The 24,404-nt window shown below is 37.8% G+C and overlaps 1 protein-coding gene across 1 annotated transcript; it reads left to right on the top strand.

Annotated features, from left to right (window-relative positions):
- Nucleotides 1–297: 297 nt before the first annotated feature.
- Nucleotides 298–23,849, top strand: LOC140227287 (leucine-rich repeat-containing protein 43-like). The gene is made up of 15 exons (XM_072307710.1): nt 298–505; nt 1,433–1,487; nt 1,788–1,981; nt 2,445–2,555; nt 6,048–6,181; nt 8,683–8,803; nt 9,447–9,564; nt 11,083–11,159; nt 13,224–13,358; nt 15,892–15,991; nt 16,388–16,662; nt 17,262–17,414; nt 18,595–18,813; nt 20,827–20,905; nt 21,390–23,849. The coding sequence occupies exons 1-15, from the start codon at nt 410–412 to the stop codon at nt 21,638–21,640; spliced, it is 2,118 nt and encodes a 705-aa protein (XP_072163811.1). The 5' UTR covers nt 298–409; the 3' UTR covers nt 21,641–23,849.
- Nucleotides 23,850–24,404: the final 555 nt, after the last annotated feature.

Genomic DNA, 24,404 nt, shown 5'->3' on the forward strand with positions numbered 1-24,404 from the left:
TGAAGCGACAAAACATGGAGCCCAACGTAGACAGCATCCACTACAGCTGTACGACATGCGACACCAGTTACGTGCGCTAGCAGACGACAGGTGCATAAATTTTTCACAAGAAGTACGTTCTTTTATGAGTTATCTGCCATATCTAGTTAATTCGATTAATCATATTTGATAAACAAAGCGAGCGAAAGTTGTAATATTAACCCAAATAATACGACTGAACAGAAATGTGTGGCTCTGTATTTTCCAGGTAATTACACGGCACTGCAGTGCAGTTTGTGTTCTGTTCAAAATGGCGGCGTTGCTACAACAAATTCCGAATCGTTCCATTCCCCAAAAATAGCGTGTCGCCCGCCATTTACGGGTATATTACCTATTTTTCTCACCTTAGACGCCACTCCATAGATGAGAAATGCCTATTGCAACCGGTATCGATGCATTTGTTGCGTTCGAAAGACAACTTCGGACACTGTGTTTGGATGAATTTCCTTGTGGAACTGGATCCTGGGCAAGTATAACATCTTGTGTAGTCCCACGTACTGGATTTCTCGTTTGCAGAGTCAGAGTATTATTATGAACGCCATATTAAAAAAGTAGTCTTAAAAAGGCCTCCTTAACCTCTAATGATTTTCATCACCGCACTATAAACTTCTTAAAATAAGAAAGTATTAGCCTTTATTCGATATGAAATGTTAAATATTCCAATTTCGGTATTTATGACCAAGGTCGAGGATTCAAAGAAGGAAGGTAGTAGGCCAGGATGGATCTGGGATTAAATAAATTTAGTAAAACTAAATTACTACAATACCATGAATACTAGAACCCCTATGGCCATAGGCCAGGTTAAGTAAATTTAAATTTAGACCCTACTGATTGTTACACTACTACAGTGTTAGTTAGCTGTAGTAATGAGTTTGAAGAGAGATGCTATTTAATTGCAAACAAGAGAAGAAGGGTGCAGAAACAACTGGATTTATCCCCAAACAGTGGCCTAGCATAGCACGGCCTTTTATTAGAATTTCAATAGTTTGGCACAAGAACTGATCACCAGTCGTTCTTAAGTCGTTCAAAATTTTTGAAGAAAGGCTAATTGCAACCAAAAGCTAGTGCAAAAATAAAAGCATATGAATATTTTTGCATGCCATATGTTCCAGTAATTAATGTCCTAATTCCGTGGAATTAAAACACTTGCAAAACTCGTCTTACTGGGCTGGGCGCAAAAAATTGCCCACGCGAAAATATCCACTTTTACAGTAACTGGTGTGAAACAGCCTGATGAGCTCAGATAGTAAACATGTTACATTAGATAAAAACCTGGACTTTTTTGCTCAAGAGAAATCAAAGACAGGAAATGGACTGTCAACACATTGCTCTGAGCTAATATCTTGTCTTAATGAACTCTCAAATCTCTTTGCTGAACACCTTTGTACCACAGAGAACGGCTACAGAGAACAGGAATCCCGCAACTCAGTTTTCAGTAACTTCAAGAGGTAAGTTAGATATTTTCCATCTCGTGATCGGAGCATCATTTTCCTATGTAGAGTCTGTTTGCAAATATCATATTAAAAACTTGATTATGCTGTCCATGCACATTGCCCATATACATGTTACTTTTCATAAATGTGTCTCAATGTTCCAGTCAACTGCATATGAGCTACTCTAGTAGAAAAAAGAAAGACTTAGTGATCTCTAAGGTACATTTAAGTCTTGGATAAGAGAGCCATCGATAGCAACTGAGTCTGTTCTTGCAAATGAGATTTCATTGAAAGATGCATTTCCTCTGGTCCTAGATTATGGAGCCGGGAAGGAGCAAGAGGAAACCCTGGAGGAACTGGTGACCTCCAAATTCTCCCCATACAGCGTGGACTACTCCTGGAGCCGGGAGGCCCGGCAGCTGAGGGAGGTGGCCGTCAAGAGCCCCTGGCTCATCACCAGGGAATTCATCCTCAAGCACTTCAAGACCATCAAGATAGTCGACAAAAATGTGAGCCATTCAACAAAAAAGAAAAGAATGGCTGGATGAGTAAAAATCAGTTTATTCATCAGGAGGGGAGAGGAAATATGAGGGCTCATGACATGACACATGCTTTTGTTATGGAAATTTGAATGGGATTTTGATAAGTATTTCTACAATTACCTCCAACTCCTGTAATCTTTAAATGCCATCCTTCAATTATTCTGGGGGCTTATGTACATATACTTCATAATTTTGTACTGGTGACTGTTTAGTTTTGTTTTATTCATGCTGCATACATTTCTTGCGTAATGACACGTCTTGAATAATTGCACTTTGAGACATTATCATTTGTCTTATGTAGTACTGTGGGGCCACTTTAAAAGCTATGAATTTTTATGATGGTTCCATAATCCTGCTTTTTTATTTATAATACATGGACAATGTTATGTGATTGTGTTTGTCTAATTGGCCTTTAAATTCTATGATAAAGGTGAACAATGTGGACAAGGGAATGCTGGACTTTTCCAACCTGACGGAGCTGACCCTCAGTGCCAACAACTTGGCAGCAGTGGATTCCAGGAACCTGCCGTTCACTCTTCAGGTCAGTTTGTCATATCAATAGATTTCATCTTGACCAGGCATGTACATCCCGTTAATAGAAGTTTGCAAGAAAGGTTTGTTGTTGTTGTTGTTGGTGGTGATGGTGGTGTTGGTGTTGGTGTTGGTGGTGTTGCTACTGCTGCTGCTTTCTTTTTTATTCCCAAAAGCATCTTATTTCTTTTATTTCAAGACATTTCTGAAATGATGATGATGATGATCCACAGTGGCTCATTTATATAGACCTAGTGCCATATATCTGTTTTTGAAAACATTTAAAGGCACAGACTCCTCCAAGAGAGTTAGCAAATAAATAGAATGTGAGTCTTGAGTGAGGCTTTTGAAGTGTTCCGGTTTGTCAATTTCACGGAGAGAGGATGGGAGGGAGTTCCATAGGCAAAGAGTGATTGATTGGTTATTAAAGATAATCATGAATTCATGCAACTCACAAGGCATCTACTACAATAAAAATTAGTCAAATACTGCCCTCAAGTGACGTGACATTGTGGAAGAAATCAATATGTCAGGTGTCCAAGTAAGGATTAGTAAAAATTAGAAAATAGTAATGAAAATAATAATACTGATAATAATGATAATATTAATAACAATAATAATAATAATAATAATAATAATAATAATAATAATAATAATAATAATAATAATAATAATAATAATAATAATAATAATAATAATAATAATAATAATAAAATGATAAAAATAATAACAATAATAATAATAATAATAATAATAATAATAATAATAATAATAATAATAATAATAATAATAATAATAATAATAATGATAATAATGAATATGATAAATACATGTAAATAAAATATTAACACAGCATTGCAATCAAATCACTGAAATATTGTTTAATGTCAAGAAAATACTGGTATTGTTTCCACATTTATAAAACTCGTATATCTTTTTGTACAAAGTCTCCCCTTTGCCCACACAGGCATTCAAGTAAGGGTCCCATATGTTTTACTAAGTCACCATTCAAATTACTCGGCCAGCAAGGGAAGTTTGATCACCTTGTGAAGTGGGCAAGCGGGTTTGTAGCATCCTACTGTAAATATCAGTACCAGTACCAAAAAATAATCTGATTGAATAGTGGTGAGCAGGTCCAAAGAGAAAGCGGAACCAATGACCCTGCTATGCACAATTTCCCATGACAGTGCAGCTCAGTACCAGCGTAATGTATTCTCATAAAACTGTTACTGCCAAAACATTCCACTCTTTCTTGCCTTTGATTTGTTCATTGGTTGTTGTCGTTGTTTTACTGACTGCCTGTAGTCTTATGACTTGGCGGTCATGTGCACAACTACAATTTTGTTAGTTTGTTTTACATTTTGATTGAAGCAAGGGATTTTTTTGTTTGTTTGTTTTGGTTTGTGTTTCTTTCTTGCGTGGTTGAAATGCTACCAGGATTATACCCGTGCACATGAAATCAGCATGTGACTGGCTTTGGGGTGGGTCACCCTCACAAGCTGATATGCTATGTATAGTGAAAGTCCTTGTATCGTGCAGCAGTGTAGTATTTGGAGCCTTCTGCTGAACCAGGAGGAAGTTGTGGTAGCAGCTTTGTGTATGACTCATTTCTGTCAATGGTTGATCCTGCTACACACAGCGTACACTACCAAAACAAAACAGTGCCGCAGTTTTGTTGTTGTTTTCCCCTTTTCCCTCCCCCCCCCCATCATTAAAGGCACACACCATGTTTTGAACTCCCATGCAATTTTTGCAAACATTCTAGGAGCCATGACACAGAAGATATGATTAGCATGTTCCAAATCTTTGATAACAATACCATTTCATCCTATTAATAGAATGACTAGATTATTAAAAGATTTTTTTCCAGCCTCTTGAAAAAAAGATTAGACATGCTAATTTTTTTGCAAATACGATGCAATGATTAAAAGTTATGGTGATTTTTCAAAGTAAAATAATATTGTCTTTGTTGTTGTTGTTGCTGCTGCTGAAGTCATAGAGGCTTTACATTAACAATTTTTGCTTCAACCTCTGAATCACTTGGAAATCAACCTTAACACCAAAGTTGCATAAATCCAGTGTGTAATTGAGCTTGCATTCAAGGAGGAAATTTTATTGCAGAAAGATTAATCGGGTTACTGCACTTTTGCCCATGCATTTGCCTTCCTCGCAGGCTGTGTACAAAATGCTCAAGGACATGCCACTAAATGATTCAAAGTGTTCCTAACTTCATCACTCTGTCACATCAGTACAAGCACTTTATAGGAAATGTTCTTGAACTCTGACCCTTTCAGAGCTCTTCCCCAATGCGTTTGACCTGATTTGTGAAGTTTGACTTCCTATGATATTGACATCACATTAAATGGATATTGGCCGAATACAGAGAGCTGTTTCTTACCTTCCTTAACCCTTTATGTGCCAAGGCTTTTACCTTACCTAATTGTCAAGCTTTTTTTTTGTCCCATCAGCATTCAGTTATCCATGCAAACTTGACCCAGTTGTAAAATTAGCAAGCCCACTCAGGTGTAGCATTGTGCCTCAGTCTGGAAGGAAAGGCATGGTGACAATGGGAATTACATGGAGTAGGTGATCCCTATTCATGATAGTTAGTTACCAGATAACTACGCCAAATGGCAAAAGAGAGCACTGAAGCGTTCATGCCAAACATCAAATGAAGCACAGCAAGGGTTATCAACTGAATGAAGACTCGATACAACTCCTTTGTAAGAAAGAAAAAAAAAAAATAAAAACAGAAACACCAATATAGAAAGTTAAGCTATCCTTACCTGGGAATTCATTAGTGTATGGCAGATAGTTTAGAAAAATAATGCATTGCATCCGAAAGAAGTGATTTGACAGCTGACAGAATGTCACATTTTGTCTTATTACAGTCCTGCTGAAAGACTGCTTTACCCGCTGATATTTTTACGTACAGATATTTTCTTGAATGGCAGTTGATCGGACATTTTTGAGGGGTTGTTAATTTCACGCTTTGTGGTCTTCTCATTGTGATAATTGCAACACATACAGTACAAAGAAAGAAAGAGTGACTTCTTAAACACTTTTGTTAAAGCATTGCCTGAAATGACGTCAAATCTCTCAAAAGATAGAAAATAATATTATTCCAAAAATTTGAGCAGGGGGCCCAAGAGCATGGCATTGGGGCTCTATACCTTCTTGATATTGCAACACTAATACACTGTCCGGGGACAGTGCATGTGGGTCAAATTTGTTGTTTTCTCTTTTGTCATTTGTGTTTTTGAGCATTGCTATTTTCTCGATCAAGAGCCCATTTGCGAAATTGGCAAAAATAAAACCACCGTGAAAATGTCATCATGGTTATACAGTATGTGGCAGCAAATTTGCATGATTGTGTATAAAGTAAAGCATATGTAATTTAATTTAATTGCTTCCAAGGTGTCTGTTTATTGCTAAACGTGAAGAAAGGAAGACGATTGTCAGTTGTCAATTGACCACCATCTCACCATCTAATGGTTTGTAGGTCCTGGAACTTGTGGCCAATGAGATCAGTGATCTGGAGCCATTGTGCAATGCCCCGCCCCCAGGCTTGCTCCATCTTGGTCTTGGTCTCAACAGAATCTCCGCCCTCCATGACTACTTGACTGCCCCCTACTGGTAACTTAGAGTGTTACTTCATTTACGCTCATATCCAACTAAAACAATCTACAGGTTGTTGTTTTTTTTTTCCATTTAATTTCTATTCTACCCATTCATCTATCCATTAAGCTACTAATATTTTTCTGTCTATATGTCTGTCTATCTGTCTATCTTTCTATCTGTCTATATGTCTATCTACTAATCTATCTATCTATTTCTATTATATCTATCTTATATCTATCTAGTTATCTGTCTTTCTATCTGTCTGTCTATCTATCTGTCTATCTATATCTATCTATCATATCTATCTTCTATCTATGTATGTATTATGTATGTATGTATCTATCTATTTATCTATCTATCTATCTATCTATCTATCTATTTGTCTGTCTATCTATCAGTCTATCTATTATATCGATCTATTTTTCTATCTATCAATATATCTATCTATCTATCTTTATGTCTGTCTATCTGTCTATCTATCTGTCTGTTATATCTTTCTATCTATCTATCTATCTAGATGTCTGTCTATCTGTCTATCTATCTGCCTGTTATATCTATCTTTCTGACTATCTATCTATCTACCTATCTATCTATCTACATATCTATCTATCTATCTATCTATCTATCTATCTATCTATCTATCTATCTATCTGTCTATCTTATCTATCTATCTATCTGTCTGTCTTTTGCATCAGTGTATATGCATGATTTGTTTTTAAGAATGTTGTAAACTACTGTTCATTACAATTCTTTGCCCAATACTCAGGCCCTATCAATTTCAGGGACAGATCATTGCTGTGTATCAGTAATTTTCCCTTATTTGGTGTACAACACACATGTCTCAAGTACTGGTATGTTCATTTCCTGATAGCTGATATCAATATTAATCTAATCAGTATTTTTGTATGTCCAACTTTTTATTGGCAGTATCCCAAGTTGTCAATTGTATGTATGAATGTAACTGGAAAACAAGTCATGGGAGAAGGAAGTCATTGTCATGCATGATTTCCAAAGTAATCATGAATGTAAAAGACTTTACCCTGTGAGACTGCACAGCATAAACACCAACCCCAACCCAAGCATCTTCCTCCCCTCTGATCCCCCCCCCCCCAAAAAAAAAAAAAGAGGGGAAAAAAAGAGGAAAAAAAAATACATTCATACATTTAACAGAGATGAGAATTCAGGGTTCAGCTTTTGCGAGGTACTTACAAACCACTTCATGGAATGTTAAAAAGCATACAGTTCTCAGAGGATTTCAATGTTTATTTGATCAAAAATTGGTTGTGAAATGGTAGAGATATCCAAAAACAAAGCAAGACAAAGTGAACCCTATAATGAAAGATGGGTCCCACCTTTTATTACGATTGCTTTAATAATAATAATAATAATAGCTGGTTTTTATATAGCGCATTTCACACACTTCAGGGTTTCAATGCGCTTTACAGACTATTATTACCCCGGTCACTGGATACATTATCAACCAGCACTAACATTATCAACCAGCACTAACAGTGCTCATTCTCCACTCCCTGGGGAGCATTCCAGCCAGTCGCAGCCATTTTACAGGCGTGCACATGCTTATCAACCAACATAAGCTTTCTCATCCTACCGGGTACCCATTTATACTCCTGGGTGGAGAGCAGCAATGTGGATAAAGTGCCTTGCTGAAGGGCAAACGTGTCGGGCTTGGCATGGGCTCGAACCCACGAACCATACCACGCTCATGTCGTTCACAGCTTTGTTTTAGATTTTTCAGCCATTTCAAAACCAATTTTCATCAAATTAAAGGACAAGTTCACCTTCATTAACATATGGATTGACGGAATGCAGCAATATTAGTAGAACACATCAGTGAAAGTTTGAGGAAAATTGGACAATCAATGCAAAAGTTATGAATTTTTAAAACTTTTGTGTTGGAACCGCTGGATGAGGAGACTACTAAGGCTCGTGATGTCATATGAGTACAACAGTGTAAAGAAAATGTTATGAAAATTTAACATATTTTCACTTTTTTTTGCATAATAAAAGAGCACTTGACTTGCCTCTTTCTAAAGGCGATGGGAATAACATTACCCATAACATATGTCAGTAACGAGTCAAGGGAATGTGTACTTTTTTCAAAAGATGAAATTTTGTGAAATTCTCTTTATATTTTCCTTATATTTTTGTACGCATATGACATCATACACTGCAGTAGTCTTCTCATCCAGCGGTGACTGCACAAAAACTTCAAAAATTCATAACTTTTGAACGGATTGTCCGATTTTCCTCAAACTTTCAATGATGTGTTCTACTAATATTGCTACATTCTCTCAATCCTTATGTTAATGAAGGTGAACTTGTCCTTTAACTTTGAATTCCTCTTAGAATTATAAGCTCTATCATATTTCATACGAGGTTTCTCATTATCTCAAAAGATCATTATCAAAATACGTTGGAAACCTCAAGCCCCATCTCAACTGAAACTGTGCCATCGCTTTAAGGTTCACGTTTCCTTCCAACTTCCTATCTCCAAGGCCTCGCCTTCTGTCACTGGACCTGAGCTACAACAATCTGGTGGACCTCAAGGAAGTGATCTTCAAGCTGCAGACACTGCCCAAACTCAGAAATCTGGTCCTCATTGGTAACCCCCTAGCAGTGAGTAGGAAATTCTTTGATCTTTCAGATTCTCTCTCTCACTCTCCCCCTATAGCTACCTCTCCCTCTCTCCCTTTTTCTTTCTTTCTCACTTTCTTTCTATCTCTGATTATATTTCTGATAGCTGTGGTTGATAGTTATTATCTGCATTGCCATATCAGAGTCAGAAAGATGTCAACATATATGTCTATGACAGTACAGACATGTTGCCTCCCATACTGCAAAGACAAGGAAAATGTTAATGATTAAAGAAAGGACTACTGGATTCAAAGTCTTATTCTATCAGCATCAAAGACAAGCTTTTAAAAAGTTTGCACAGATCTACAAAGTAGCCAAAAGCATATTAGATTTTTGAAGACCATCTGTGAAAATTAAGCCTTCCAATCTTCAATGACATGATATATTTGTGCACTATCTCTCTGCGTCTGTCTCTTCCAATTTATATCATATATTAAAACAGGGATTGACAGAGCTCAACTTTGCCTGCTTTTTTTTCTCTTTGCTGACAAGAATGATTGAATTATCATTTTATGCTAATTGGTTGTTCAGAGTCTGATTAGCACCATAAGCATTGACTGAGTTCATGAATTGACATATACTTCAGTTATTTGAATAGTTGTTTTTCACCCCTGTCATGATTCAGCTTATTCCTGGTTACCGTGGTTACACGGTTGACAGTCTGCGCAAGCTGACCATATTGGATGACACTCAGATCTCGGCTGATGAGAAGCATCACTTCAAAGGTCTGGCCAGAAGGAGAGGTGAGCTCCCTAAACTTTCAAACTTTAGTCAGGATAAGCAAAAACTTTATCCCTTGAAACAGAGCCTTCATGGTTGTGGGGGTACTGTGGCACAGTGGATAAGACTCTTGACTTTCAATCAGAGGACTCGGGGGGGGGGGGGTTCATAAAGCTGTTCTTAAAGTTACAAATGACTTAAGAACGACTGGTGATCAGTTCTGATGCGCTATACTTATCAGAATTTCAGTAATTCAGTACAAGAACTGATCACCAGATGTTCTTAAGTCATTCGTAACTTATAAGAACAGCTTTATGAAACACCCCCTGAGTTCAAATCCAATCCAGTGCCTACGTCCTTGGACAAGATGTTTTAACCCACCATGTCCCTCTCCACCCAGGTGTACAAATTCATACCTGGCATTGCAAGGGTGATAATAATAGCAGGACTCCACTGGTAGATCAGTATGAACACCAAAGAACTTACACGGGATAAAGAAGACCATATTGTTATCCGATGGTGGATTTGCCAGTGGGTTAAGTGGCAGAATATTTGCCTTGTATTATAATCATAATGTTCCTCATTCAGCACAAAACGTTTTTATAAATTGATTGGCGATAGGTGCTATCAAAAAGTGCCATGATCTACAAGTTGGAAAAGGTGCTCGCCCTCTGATGAAATGATTTTTTGTGAAATTATTAATAAAAGTTTGATGGCAAAGACTGGCAGTTCACCTTTTACAAATTAGTTATGATGTAAGTATGCTATTGTTACTCATCTGTCCTTTATGCATGCCAGCAAGTTGTAAAATGCACATAGGAAAGAATGCTAAAATCATGCTAGAATATGAATTTTTCTTATATCTATTCCTGACTACTTAGAATAGTGTGTTCAAGACTGGCATCATACATTTTATTTTTACAATGTATGTTTGTATATTTTTATTCAAATGTTAATCTATGTAATTTTATTTACATGTATATTATCTAAGCAAGAGATTATTAATCAGATGGGTGAAGGTTGAGGTGGGAGTTTTCTTCAATTTGTCTCCCTCTACAAATTAAATTTGTAAGATTGAAAATGCTGATCTATAGTGACAGGTTCAAGTCCTGTGATTTCTTTTTTCCGACATGTTTGTTGATATTATAGATCAGCAGTTGTCTTCATCGGGAAATGTATCTTACTTGTACTTCATGTGTAAAGGCTTAACTTGAATATGAATACAATGTGATGTCATGCTCAAAGTCAGACAGACACCACCGGATGGAATCATCAGAGGTATTTACAAAGGGTACAAAAAAGGGCCAGCACTGAATACCTGCATGGTTGTTTGAACTGGAGCAACTTTGTTTGGAGTGAAATCAGTCTGGGTGAAACTCAGCACTCGATGTATAGATAACATTCAACGCTTTGCTGTTAGCAGATGACACCGCATGAATGCTGTGATTCTTGGATATTGACGTGGATCCTCGATCCATTCTCATTGTTCTACTTTTCACCTGTAATTCTCTTCCGTCTTTCGCTCTGTCGTCACTGGTCAGAATTCGTGAGAGACGAGGCGAAGGTTGTGGTCAAGCTGAGTGCCCTGTCCGGAATACCAATGCCCGCAGAGCTACAGGTAGGCATACATAAGTGTGTGTGTGTGTGTTTTGTTTTGTTTTGTTTTGTTTTGTTTTGTTTTGTTTTGTTTTGTTTGTTGTTGTTAACTCTGCCAAAGGAGGGTATGTTTTCTTTAGCGTTTGTTGGTTTGTTTGTTTTTTAACCGTGTGCAAAATAACTCATAAAGTAGTGAACGGATTCAGATGTAACTTACAGGAAAGGTTGAGAATGATACAACAGATGATTAAAGTTTGGTAGTGATTCAGGAATTTTTACGGATGTTATGAAGGATTTTTGATATTTTAGCAGATAGGGTCAACAAACTTGGGAGTTCAACCTGGGCATATTTGAGGTTTGCATTCACGCACTAAAGTGCAAGCTCTAGATTCTGCTAGGTCTAGGGCCAGGCACCGCGCAGCTGAAAGTTGATGACGTAACAAAAGGCTTCTCTATGGAGGAACAAGATCAGTGGTGGGAAAACAAAAACAAAAACTGCTTGGCGGAGGCCTGCTGTGATCTCAGAGTGCTTTTCTAGTTTTTTAGTTGGTGTTGTTGATATTGCTTTTCTTCTGGAAACAGGGACTAGGTATTGATCCAAGTCTATGAAGACATTGTTTTTTGTTGTTGTTTTTTCCTCAATCATTCTACTACCAGGTGCAAACTTGTTTTGGTATAAAGTCAAAGGATATTCTGTTGATTGAATATCTTAGTTCATATATATAGTTTTGGTGAAATTCATTGTAGCAGGCCATTGGTTCGTCACCTTCAAACTGTCAGTGTTTCCTGTGGCTTGGCTACTGAGCACAACTGATTGTATATCCTGACAGTTTTGATCTGCTTTTAAGCACGCAAAGTTCCTCCTGCAATATAATATTCTTTTGCACAAGAAAAAAGGAAAGAAAAGGAAAGAGCTCAATAGCAGCTCAATGTTTGAAAAGAATTTGAAATATTTCTACTTGCTGCATGTCAGCAAGCAGCAACAGCTAAAAATAAAATTGTTCCTTATTGATTTCTGAGAAGATGCCAAATAAAAAGATGACCATACTGAGTGTCTGACTTTTGTCTGAGATAAAGACACTTTTTACCATTCTTTTCAATTCCGATGCTATAATCTAGTCATTCCTCATTGCACCTTTGTAGATAGTGCTGGTCTGTATTGTGTCTACCAGTAGGCAAGATAAGGTATTCACTGTTATGTAACCTCCCCACACCACATGCCTATTGTGTAGCTACCCTGACCCAAGGTTAACCGTTTCTGTGCCAGGGACTTTGGATAGTGTGTACAAGGCTATGGGGTTTTCTGTGCCAACCTGCATTCAAATCACACAAAAGGGTTGAATACTATGAGGTAAATGGCATCAATAGATTGTGTCATGATAGCCTTGCAATCCTACATTCGTGAATCGATCATTCAAGATTCTTCACTGGTTTGTCATGCATGTTGTACTTAAAGTTTTTCCAGACACGATCGGAGTCTGCAATAAATTGTTATTATCATCGTCATTAAAGCAACTGCATGTATATAATGTTTCTGCTCCTCCACTTTGAGTTGGCTCTCATAGTTAGTACACGCTATACAAACTGTGAGTTTCTGTGTTAGGTTTTTGTTTTCTATAGTTATCTTAGATCAGGGTCTTGTTTGATAACACTTGTTATCAGTAACAACTGTCACATTTCTTTGAAAAATTTGCAATCAGCCAATCAGATGCAAGGATTTCAGTAGCTTATGACAACTTGTTGTTGCAACAAGTTTTATGAAGTGGGGCCCAGGTCCATAGTGCTGTTGCCTATGGTTTCTAAGTCTGTTTTGACAAGTTTTTTGTTTATTTTTGGAATGCTGAGATCATTCATGCTTCATGTGAGCTTGGATTCAGCATAAAAGCTATTATAGTCTAATTCTTGTGAAGATGGCATTAAAGGGATGGCTGGCATTTGTAATCATGTTATTTTCCTAGCAATGATCTACATATTTGTTGTTTTTTTTTTCCTTTGATTGATAAAACATGTAGTCAACATCCCTACATCCATAATTTGTTTCTTTTTTTTCTGCATTTAATTGCTTGATTTTTTTTTTTTTTTTCAGGCCACGGAAGAACTACCAGAGTTTCCAATCATCACGAGAACATACTACGTAGAGTTCAAGTTTCTGGAGGATTTCCTTAATGGCCCTGGGCAAGATGGAGGGGGTGATGGGGAAGGAGGCGAAAGAGAAATTGCTGTAAGTATGATCATGCTGTAAATCCATAGACATTCATGGCATGAAACTTTTGCGAACTGCTAACCATGAAAGGAATTTAATACAAGTATACTCAGGGTTCCCACAGTCATGGAAAATCCTGGAAAATCCTGGAAAAATTTGTGGTCATGGAAAGTCAGGGAAAAGTCAGGGAATTTGGAAAATTTGTGAAAAGTCATGGAAAAGTCATGGAATTGCATTTACCTCTTGACTATGGCAGCTTTCCAGTTTGTCGTGTCTCACAACTCTCATACTCTGTGATCATACTCTGCTATTATAATTGGTGTTCATGATTTCCATTTTCCCCAGTTTTGTGACATCCCAAATTCTACATAACTCCCGGGACATATACTAATGATAATAGATGTACATGTCATGAGTAAGATAGTGGGTGGAACGGATGGCTGTGAGGGGAGGTGGAGGCCATCATAACGTGTCTAATTTTGGAAACCGTGCCAGAAAGAAAGTCATGGAAAGCAGCAATTTAGTCATGGAAAAGTCATGGAATTCTGTTTTCAAATTTATGTGGGAACCCTGATACCATACATGTACAAGTATGGGATTTGTTGAACACACACTGCTGGTCTGTACAAAGCACACAGCAAACCCGAATGCACACTACCACTATTAGTTGACTTTGGAAGCACTCAACCAGCTGATCTCAGCTGTACTGTACACATGTGCAATGTGTAGACAAAAACTTTTGTGTGCTCTTTACTTTCATGAATCTAGGTTCCTTGCAAAATTTGCACAAGTTTTACGCACACAGAAATGTCTAGTTTTACAGCAATCAACATTAAATGTATATACAATTTAATTGATGATCCTCTCATGGTAATTTTCCTAACTTATACAAAGATTAATTTCTATAGCTTGCCCTTTACATGAGAATATCATATTTCCATCTCAAAGACCTATTTTTATTTTAATGGCTATAATAAAACAGAAATGTATATGGTTATAGTCTCCTTTTATTTTCTCTTCTTTTGTGCATAAGTGCATATTGCAAGTCACTAAGTCTTGGCAATCACTTTTATAAATGTTGGTGTTACAGCCGTACTGACCTTGAATTCTGAAACTGTATCATGGTTATGACAATATCAAATATCTTGAGAATGACATTTAATCGTCCTTGAGGTGCTTGCATATATTTAGTGCCTCAGAGTGTTTCTGTACATACAGTCACCCTACCTCGCCTAAGTCAAATCTGTTTGGACTGGAGAAATAGCTTTGACTTTTTAGAAAATTTGACTTATGAGGGATTAAAATCAATTGAATATATTAAAGAGAAGAGGACTTGAGAAGACCTGTGACTTAGGCAGTTATTCGAATTATGCGAGGTTGACTTAAGCAAGGTAGACTGTACAGTACTATCTCCCAAAGTTTTCTCAAAGATATTCACATTTTCTGATATGATATTTGGGCTGTTACAGCAGAGTGCAAAATTTGTGAATGTTTTTTGAAAATTTTCACACTGAAAACTAATTAAGTTCTATGGTAGAATGATTGATGAACTAATTCCTCTGTTTAAGAAATCCCCCAGCAGTAAAGTTTTACTTCTTGCCTGTTCATAAGTCTGCTGCTAAAATCAACCCTGGTTTCTAAGGTCTCCTATCAAACCTGGCACTGGGAAACCAGCACATTAGTATTGATTTGGAATCTATTGGCTCCATGCAAGGGTTAAATTCATAGGGATTTGATTTGATATTCTGCTGGGATGCAGTAAAAGAACACCCCCCCCCCCAACAAAAAAAAAAACAAAAAACAAAAAAACACAACAACAACAAACAAAACCCAACAACAACAACAACAAACAAACAAAAAACAAAAGAAAACAAATAGATGAAAAGAAATAATGACAACATTAAAAAGAGAACCCTGAGTTGCTGACAGGAAGAGACAATTCTTGGCCAGTGATTCTGGGGAAATTTTGAGACACTGAAAATCATGATGTGTAACCTTCCATACACTCTGCAATGAATAATTGCAATATCACGGCACCAGAGGACAAATCACAAGCTTTTGCCAGGAAAGTGCATTTTTAAAATCGGTTACATGATCTGCTACACACAGCTATGACTATGACATAAATGACAGCCTGGCTGTCTAGCTGCACCAAACACATATGTGATGGCAAGGAGGCATCTAAACATCAAATGGAAAGTTACATAACAAAAATTGTGATTATTGAAATTACAGGATATACGTCGATGTAGGGTAATTTGTCAATCAGTTGCAAAAATTGTGATATTTGCAATTGTTATTGCTATCAAATCATGCCACTAAAATTCAAGAGAAGTTATAAGAATTGTGTTCCATTGTGATTTTTTTTTTTCAGTGTTTCCCATTGCAATTTGCACACTTTGTGTAGCAACTTCCAATGAATTGTCATATTTTTTTTTATGTTGTGCTTTTTTTTCTTTTTTTTTTGGGGGGGGGGGGGGTTTGTTTATCGGTGTTAATGGTCCCCTGGTAATGTTCTTCTCTCTTTCTTCCCAATTCTGCATTCTTTCAGTCACCAAAGGTGGAAGATCTCACAGAAACACTTCCGGAGATAGCAGAAGAAAGTCATCAGGCACAAACAAATGGTCACCTTGGAGATGTGGAGATGAATGGTAATTTGCCTTATATTACATTTAGCACCGGTTTGCCCCTTTTCACCACTAAACAATGGCAAAAGCCAAGTGTGAAATATTCAAGCCGTTTTCCTAGTTTTATATAATAAATGAGTTTTGATGTACCTTACCCTTTCATTACGGAATGTTTTAAATGGTAGTAGTGATCAGAATATCTCTCCAGATATCCTTGTTGCTGCAGCTTCAAGATACATTTGTCTATTTTTCTGAATTACTGGGTAATGGGTGGCTTTTGTTTTGGATATGTTTGTTCTGTTTTTTACTTCAAGACAGGTTTGTTAAGTTTACAGTAAAGCTTGGTAGTATCACCCTTTAATGTATTGCCCTGACTCATGATTTCCTCCTCATTCATTGCCTTCTGTGATTTTTTTAAAGGACTAGATGATACTGGTGCTGACCAGCCAGGTTCTGTGGTAGAGGAGAAGGGGAAGGAGGATGAGGAGGAAGAGAAGGCGGGAGAGACTGGTGAGGGAGAGAAGTCGACCCCTTCTCAGCAGGACCTGAAGCTAGTACCCTTCAGGACGGAGGGGCTGCCGTGGAACGAAGAAGGGATGGAGCTAGTGTACGAGAGGGAGATCTTGATCGATGACCTGCCTGCCCTCAAGGAGCTCCTCAAGAGAGGTCTGGACATTGAAATCAAGGAGGATAAGGTAAGAGAAGTGGGGTGGAGTAGAGCATGATTTGGATGTATCACAACATTGTGATAGATATCATAATTTGATATTCTGAGGACCTCTTGTATAGTACTGATACGTTTTTATCACTTTTAATCAACATGAAAATTTAAAACATGTTCTGAAAATTTTTGTATATCTTTTGAAGGTCTACCATAGGGTTTTTATTGACACATTTGTTTTTTTGTTTTTTTCTGTAGGGTAAAGCAGTTGTACAGTGCAAGTGGTTGCTATATAGACAGATCCATTGCCACTGAAACAGGTTTGACTGTATCCATATTGGCCAGTCAATATGCAGTAGTTCAGTCAACCTTGCTTAAGTCGACCTCACATAAGTCAACCTCGCATAAGTCAAATGATCGCCTCAGTCTAATAATCACATGAGTTGAAGGTCTTTTTGAGTCCTCTTTGTATCATCTTTTGATTTTAATCCCTCATACATAAAATTTTCTTTAAGTTTAAGATATTTCTTCAGTCCAAGTAGTTTCAACTTAGGCAAGGTTGACCGTATTTCCTCCTGGAGACCAGGCAACCATCACACCGATGCTATCATTTACGTTGTGTGTATCAACCAGGTGCTCTCGTATCCGGCCGAGGAGGACGGGCGGGACAGTGCGGCCAGCGTGAAGAAGGGGGGCAAGGAGAAGGATGGAGGGAAGGGGGAGAAGAGGGGTGCTAGTGGAGCCAGCAGGACCAAGGACAAGCAGGAGAAACCCAAGGATGCCAAGGTATAGAGTCATGGATGTGGTAATGATGATGGTGATGATAGTGATGGTAGCTATAGATGGTATAAACATTTGCGTACTGATGGTAATGGTCAAATGGTAGAAGGTAATTTGACAGAGCTGACTTACTTTACCCTTACTGTGTGCTTCGTTTGCTGATTGGCACCAATGTGTTAGTGCTTTCTTTGCAGATTGGCATAAATGTCAATGAAAAAAGATCACATAATCCCCCAATCCCTTTTGTTTTACCATAGCCTTCCTGTTGGACTAAGGCACATTGCTATATGCCTGTGACTGGGCTGGCTATTAAACTTTACAACTAGGTAAAGTTTGGCTGGATAATTACTTTTCAAAAATGCTGATGAAAAGCTGGGCAAATTCAGCCACGTGGGCAAATCTTCACATGTGAAGCCAGTGATGCATAATTATGGGCAATATGATATTCTGCAAATGGTTAGATTATATTTCCTTTTCAAAGTAGAATGTTAATACAAAGGATGCTCACTGTGTTTCAAATATTCATTTATGCATTATTTTTAAAGTTTGTGGTATTCTTGTCTGAGCTGAATTTAAAATTCATGTAAAACTTCAGAGAGTTTATTCCATATATTAAACAATAACATTTGTGTGAACTATGATACAGCCAACCTTGCTTAAGTCGACCTCGCATAAGTTAAATAATTGCCAAAGTCAAAGGTCTTTTCAAGTCCTAACCTCTTTATATTCTATTGATTGTAATCCCTCAAAAGTCAAATTCGCAAAAGTCATAAGTCAAAGCTATTTCTTCAGTCAAAAAAGATCGACTTAGGCGAGACTGACTGTATTTTCAAACACCTTAATTGTGGCAGTGGCTATTCTGCATCTACTGTGTATCCCTGAAAACACAATTGGAATACACTCTCCTTTGAGTAAAGGTACTCAGAGACCTTGATTTACAAAACCAGTACTGTAAAACATATATTCGCGGCATGAAATTTTCGCAAATTGGAGCCGACTGCCTTTTTTGTGACAAGAAATTTTCGCGAATTGCCCTTGGCGTTCAATGCATATAGTGTAAACAAGAACTTTTGCGTGCATTTTAATTCGCGAAACTTGGCGCTCGTGAAATTTGCGAAATTAAAATGCACGCGAACATTCCTCGTTTTACAGTATATTGTGAGTCATTACTTTGATTTCGTCACAGGGTGGGAAGGATGACGGAAAGAAGAAGAAGAAGAAGGAGCCAGAGATAGAGCTCCATCACCTCCCACCTGAGGTCACTGTCCTTGGGGCCTACCATCTGGATCTGGCCGAGTTCGTCAATGGGGAGACCAGGGCGGAGGAAGTGTGCATATGTGAGGGCGGGGCACTTGGTGGAGACCAGGAGGAGGAGCATGAAGAGGAGGCAGGCGATGGAAGGAAGGTATGATTGATATCGTCAACTTCACACCTCTTTCAGTCTATCCTAATCAGTGTTGCTCCATTCTTTTTTCTTTCTTTTTGTCCCCGCCGAACGAGTTCGAGCAGGGGACTATGAAACGGGCTCCGTACGTGTGTGTGTCCGTGTGTCCGTCGTCCGTGTGTCCGTCCGTCCGTGCGTCCGTGCGTCCGTCCGTGCGTCCGTCCGTCCGTCCGTGTGTGCGTCCGTGTGTGATCAAAATGTTCAAAATGCTACTCCTTCGCCATTTCTAGCCCGATTTTGATTCTGTTTGCTTTATATGATAGCACTACATGGGAGCTTTGAAACTTCTATACAGAATTTCAGTTGTGACCTTTGACCTTGACCTTTGACCTATATTGTACATTTTGCTTCAAAATGCTACTCCTTCGCCATTTCTAACCCGATTTTGATTCCGTTTGCTTTATATGATGGCACTAGGTGAGGGCTTCAAAACTTCTACACAGAATTTTGACCTTTGACTTCTTTGACCTTTGACCTTGATTTTTGACCTATATTGTACATTGCCTACAAAATGCTACTCCTTCGCCATTTCTAACCCGATTTTGATTCCGTTTGCTTTATGTGATGGCACTAGGTGAGGGCTTCAAAACTTCTACACAGAATTTTGACCTTTGACTTCTTTGACCTTTGACCTTGATTTTTGACCTGTATTGTACATTTTGCTACCAAATGCTACTCCTTCGCCATTTCTAACCCGATTTCGATTCCGTTTGCTTTATGTGATGGCACTAGGTGAGGGCTTCAAAACTTCTACACAGAATTTTGACCTTTGACTTCTTTGACCTTTGACCTTGATTTTTTTACCTATATTGTACATTGGCTACAAAATGCTACTCCTTCGCCATTTCTAACCCGATTTCGATTCCGTTTGCTTTATGTGATGGCACTAGGTGAGGGCTTCAAAACTTCTATATATAGAATTTTGACCTTTGACTTCTTTGACCTTTGACCTTCATCTTTTTACCTATATTTTACATTTTGCTACTAAATGCTACTTCCAGCGGGGACATATATTACGCACCGCGTAATTTCTACTTTTCCTTGTTTTTACTATTTCCATGCCTGAAAATTGCACAACATTCACATTTTCCTTTCATTTTAGAGGATCCTCTCTGTCTTCAGTATATTTCTTCAGATTGGAAGCAAGAGGAGACTAAATCCATAGATTTATAGTCCAGTGTTTCAAATGTCCTTGTTGCTCCTCACCTGACAATTTCCTTTTACTGTGAATCTCTGATTATACAGCATAGTCCAGCAGATGTATATACCATTAGGGTCAGATTTTTAACGTCATATTTGTTGTTCAGGAGATGTTGTCCTTTATATCAGCGTAATTGTATAGGGCTTTTTTAGGTGCACATCACCAGAAAACAATACTTAGTTCAATGCTCAACAGGAAAGCAGATATTTCTTACCAGAGTGCCAAGTTTGCTTTATTTTCTCAATGGATCATTTAGTGCAATAAACTATTGCTTACTTATGTTTTACGTATTAGCTGTTTATACATATACCAAATAATTTCAGATGTCCCCTTCCTTGTTACTCAAATTACTTTCAGCATTTCACCATGGCATTATCATAAGTCATTGCAGAGTTTACAGAAAATGTAGAGGATGGAAAGTTTTGGACAGGAGTTAGGTGGCATCATGTTAGTGCAGGGCCCCTCTTGCTGGAATGGCAAGTTTCATGGTAATGACAAGAATCCATCTTCCCAATTGGCTGTTGCTACGGGATGTTGCCATTCTAGCAAGAGTTACTATCCCAACATAACTTTCATGAAATGATCCGAAATATTCATTCTATCAGAAGATATGATCAGAAGAGCTGTCATGCATGTTAATCCATTTCTCTGCCAGAGACTTTGGACAATGTGCACAATGCTGCCGGATTTTCTGTGCCCATTGAAACTAAAAGCACACAAAGAGGTAATATGTGATGGTAGAAGTTTGATATTTTACGTTTTGATTTTTGCAGGACAAGAAGAAGAAGTCTGATGGAAATGACTCGGCCAAGGGCAAGAAAGGGAAAGACGCTAAACAGGACAAGGATAAAGGTAAGAGAAAAATGTTCTGTTTTGCACTCATAGTATCATGCCAGTAGTTAGGTAGATTTGAGCCTAAGAGTTGATGCGTAAATATACAACATCGGATGACATATATGTGAAAGTTTGGTCTTGTAAAGAAAATGTCTTATGTGGTGTGGAGCTAGTAGATGTATTCTCAGTGCAATTTCTCAAGCCATTGTAGGAGATTCTCATTTCTGTCATCAGAGTGTATTGCAATCACTGTGTTTATATCTATTTTTATGATAGTTCAAGTATTGGAATGAAATGTTCCCTACATTCTTCTCTTCGGCTAATAACAGAAAATTAGATTGAAAATGCATTATGAATATCGTCTGTGATGAAAACCAATGCACAGCCCAAGTTGATATACACATTGATGTTGTGACATACATTATAGATATAACTATGTATGGCGTGAAGTGTTTCCAGATTACTTGAGATGTTGTTGAAATCTTTGATGTCGTAAAAGCAGGAAAGAAGCAAGGCAAGGCGGACGCTTCCAAGGAGGCGAAGAAGGACGGTGGGAAGGGCGGGGCCAAGCGGCCCGTCTCCGGGGTGACCCTGAACACGGATGAGGAGGAAGAGAAGCCGGCGCCCCCGTTGACGGTCTCGGTAGAGTTTCAGCTAATCCAGTGGAAGACTGCTCAGGACTCGATCCCGAAGCTCAGTCCCCCGGTCCCAGAGGTTCAGCCTGAGGAGGGAGGGGTGGAGAACACAACCTGAGAGACATCGGTCGATCATCTGATGTAAAACTCGACCACATGGACTCACAAGAATTTTACTCAAAGATGTGCATGCTGTCACAGGGTTCTCTCTCGAGAGAATGAATAATCTACGGCAGGAGCTTCTTTCACATGGAACTGCCTTTTGAGCAAATATTTCACGTCTCTGTGTGAGATAAAGAACTTGTGAGAATTTGAGGCATTTTCCACTGTTTTTTTTTTTTTTTTTTTTTTTAAAGAATCTTGTTCTTTTTTGTTCTCTTGCCCCCAGTGAAGAGAAATTATTAGTACAACTATGTGGTAACCCTTTACCTGCAAAATGTGGATATTCCAATAGAATAGATTTTAATGGCTTTATGGGCCATCTGGTTCCAGTGAGGAATTGGTGTAGAACTAAGAAGACATAAATGTCCCAAATCTCTGCACAGTGATTGCACATTAATAACCGCTTTTACTGAGAAATTATTTGTCTGCTCCTGTAATTTCTGAAATACATTGCTTATTCCTCATACTTGGAATTGCTTACATTTGTAGGACATCAAGGGTCTTTTCACACGTACCGAGTTGCTTAATTACAAACTTGATTACAAACTTGTTTGCAATTAAGTTTCAAATCACTATCCGTTTACACGCAGGAAGAAGCCTGGGGTTTGAATATCAGAGTGAGGAAGGGAGGTGTGGCTTCTTTCCAAGTTCATGTCAATCACCCTTGTAGCCTGTGTAGTAGTTTGGGTTTTCTCCGGAAGTGGTTTAAGGGTCTCGTAAGCTCCGCCCCCAAAAACTTGATTGGAGGTCAATCACGTTCACGTGCTAGTTTTGATGCTTAATTCTGGCAAAACGTGATTGAAAAACACCTGCAGACCGTGATTTGAAACTCAAACTTGATTTGAGTTTGCGTGATTACAAAATTGTTCCAAATCAAGCAATCTCGGTACGTGTGAATGCCTGGTTAGAAATTAACCAGGTTATGATTCTTTAATCACATTTCTTTTTAATGTTCTGCAAAACTTGCCATCCTGTGGCTTTGTGAGAAATGAGAAATGTGAAACTGAGAAATTTCTTTTCTATGATGACATGTTAAATGTGTTACCAGCTAAGAGTAAATCAGAGTTTCCTTTACTGTATTGAGTATATTAAGCCTTTGTGTGCTTTGAGTGCTGATCGACACAAAAAAGCCTCAGAGTTATCACACCGTCCAAAGTTCCTTGCACAGAAAGGGTTTATGATGACATGAAGGTAATGAGATTATACAGACATAAGCACTTGAAAATGTTGTGAGCACCTTGTTATGATTCAGTGAAAGGCAAAAAATATGTTTTTCATGAAACTAATCAGCCATAAGTGCTTTTTGAGACGAGAGTCTCACTCCACTGACAGCATCATGCTGGTAGTACTTCAAAATGAAGTTTGTCTCTCTCCCTCGCCTAATTCTGCCTTTTGTCGGTAGTCAATGACGTGCAACTTGTCGCAGAGTGCTGCAGTCATTGAGGTCCTTGTAAATACAAGTGACTCCCATTATCACAAAGTCCTTGGGACCAGTACAAATGTAGTTTTCTTTTGTTATGTCAAAATTTGTGTGGCCAAACAAATAAAGTATATGAAGATATAGATGATAGATTTTAGATACAAATCTTTTGTACTTCATTGTTACAAAATATGGTTGTAACCGTGTTTGTTATAACGGTAAAGACACTTCACTCAAGACCAAAATTTTAGAAATCATTATAAATCAAGAATTTAATGTTTGTTTTTTAACTCGCAAAGCACAAGAAAATATATTCAATATCTTTCTTTCTGGTATCTATTTCAGTGTGAGGCACATATGTTCCTTGGTCCCATTTGCTTCAAGCCATGGCTTAGTCCATGGTAAACATAAACCCTTCATTATGCAGACTTTGTATATGTGTGTATATATTTGCATATCAGATTATGTAATTATGTAAATACATTTGTAAAACCCAGAGCAATATTGTGAAATGCAGTTGCACAAACCAAGAGTTGGGTGAAGCTGTGTCTTGATTTCATTTGTGAGTTCCCATATTTGCTTGTTTGTTGTGTGTTTAATTCTCTCTGTGTCATCGTAAACTAAATGCTCCTCACATTAGTTTCACTGGTAAGTTTACTCATTACATGTTCATTTCTGCACGGCTATACAGGAAATATTAAAATAGTGGCCATTATCAAACGTGTGATTACTACTGCCATACAAATTGCAACTCGGGACACTGTGTTATAAGTACTAATAATGTGGAAAAAAAAAAAAGTAGTGAAACCAGCCACAAACCCATACATACCATTCCCCATGCATAAATGGATAACTGAAAGCACGAACTAAAAAATCAACACAACAAGCCATACATTATGAAATCAATTTTGTTTTGTTTATTTATAAACTTATGTTGATTGGCATATATACATACATTTCATATTTACATATTCACACAGCTGTCATAATTTAGAAAGCAAATGATCTTGAAAGAAAGCTGTACATATGTACACATTTCACATACTATGTATACAACTATCAAATCCTTTATCAAATATTTTCAAAGAAGTAGAACTGATTCAGGTCACAAATCTTGCACTTCAATCATTATTTTTAAATAAAAGATAATAAATCACAGTAACATTTTTAATAACTCACTTCACACACGACCAGATACTGTACATGCCATATATTCTGTGAGTATAATATTTTTTCACATTGGGACCAGTAAAGCAATTTCATGAGTAGTTAAATTAACCACCAATAATCACATTGATGG

Source organism: Diadema setosum, chromosome 4, assembly GCF_964275005.1.
Source record: "Diadema setosum chromosome 4, eeDiaSeto1, whole genome shotgun sequence".
Taxonomy (NCBI): domain Eukaryota; kingdom Metazoa; phylum Echinodermata; class Echinoidea; order Diadematoida; family Diadematidae; genus Diadema; species Diadema setosum.

What these genes read in the sequence shown, in the direction of transcription:
- LOC140227287 (XM_072307710.1), top strand. Translation starts at nt 410, where the DNA reads ATGCCTATTGCAACCGGTATCGATGCATTTGTTGCGTTCGAAAGACAA. An exon ending in TACTTGACTGCCCCCTACTG is followed by an intron (nt 6,182 to 8,682) that starts GTAACTTAGAGT and finishes CCTATCTCCAAG; the next exon opens with GCCTCGCCTTCTGTCACTGG. An exon ending in AGAAACCCAAGGATGCCAAG is followed by an intron (nt 17,415 to 18,594) that starts GTATAGAGTCAT and finishes ATTTCGTCACAG; the next exon opens with GGTGGGAAGGATGACGGAAA.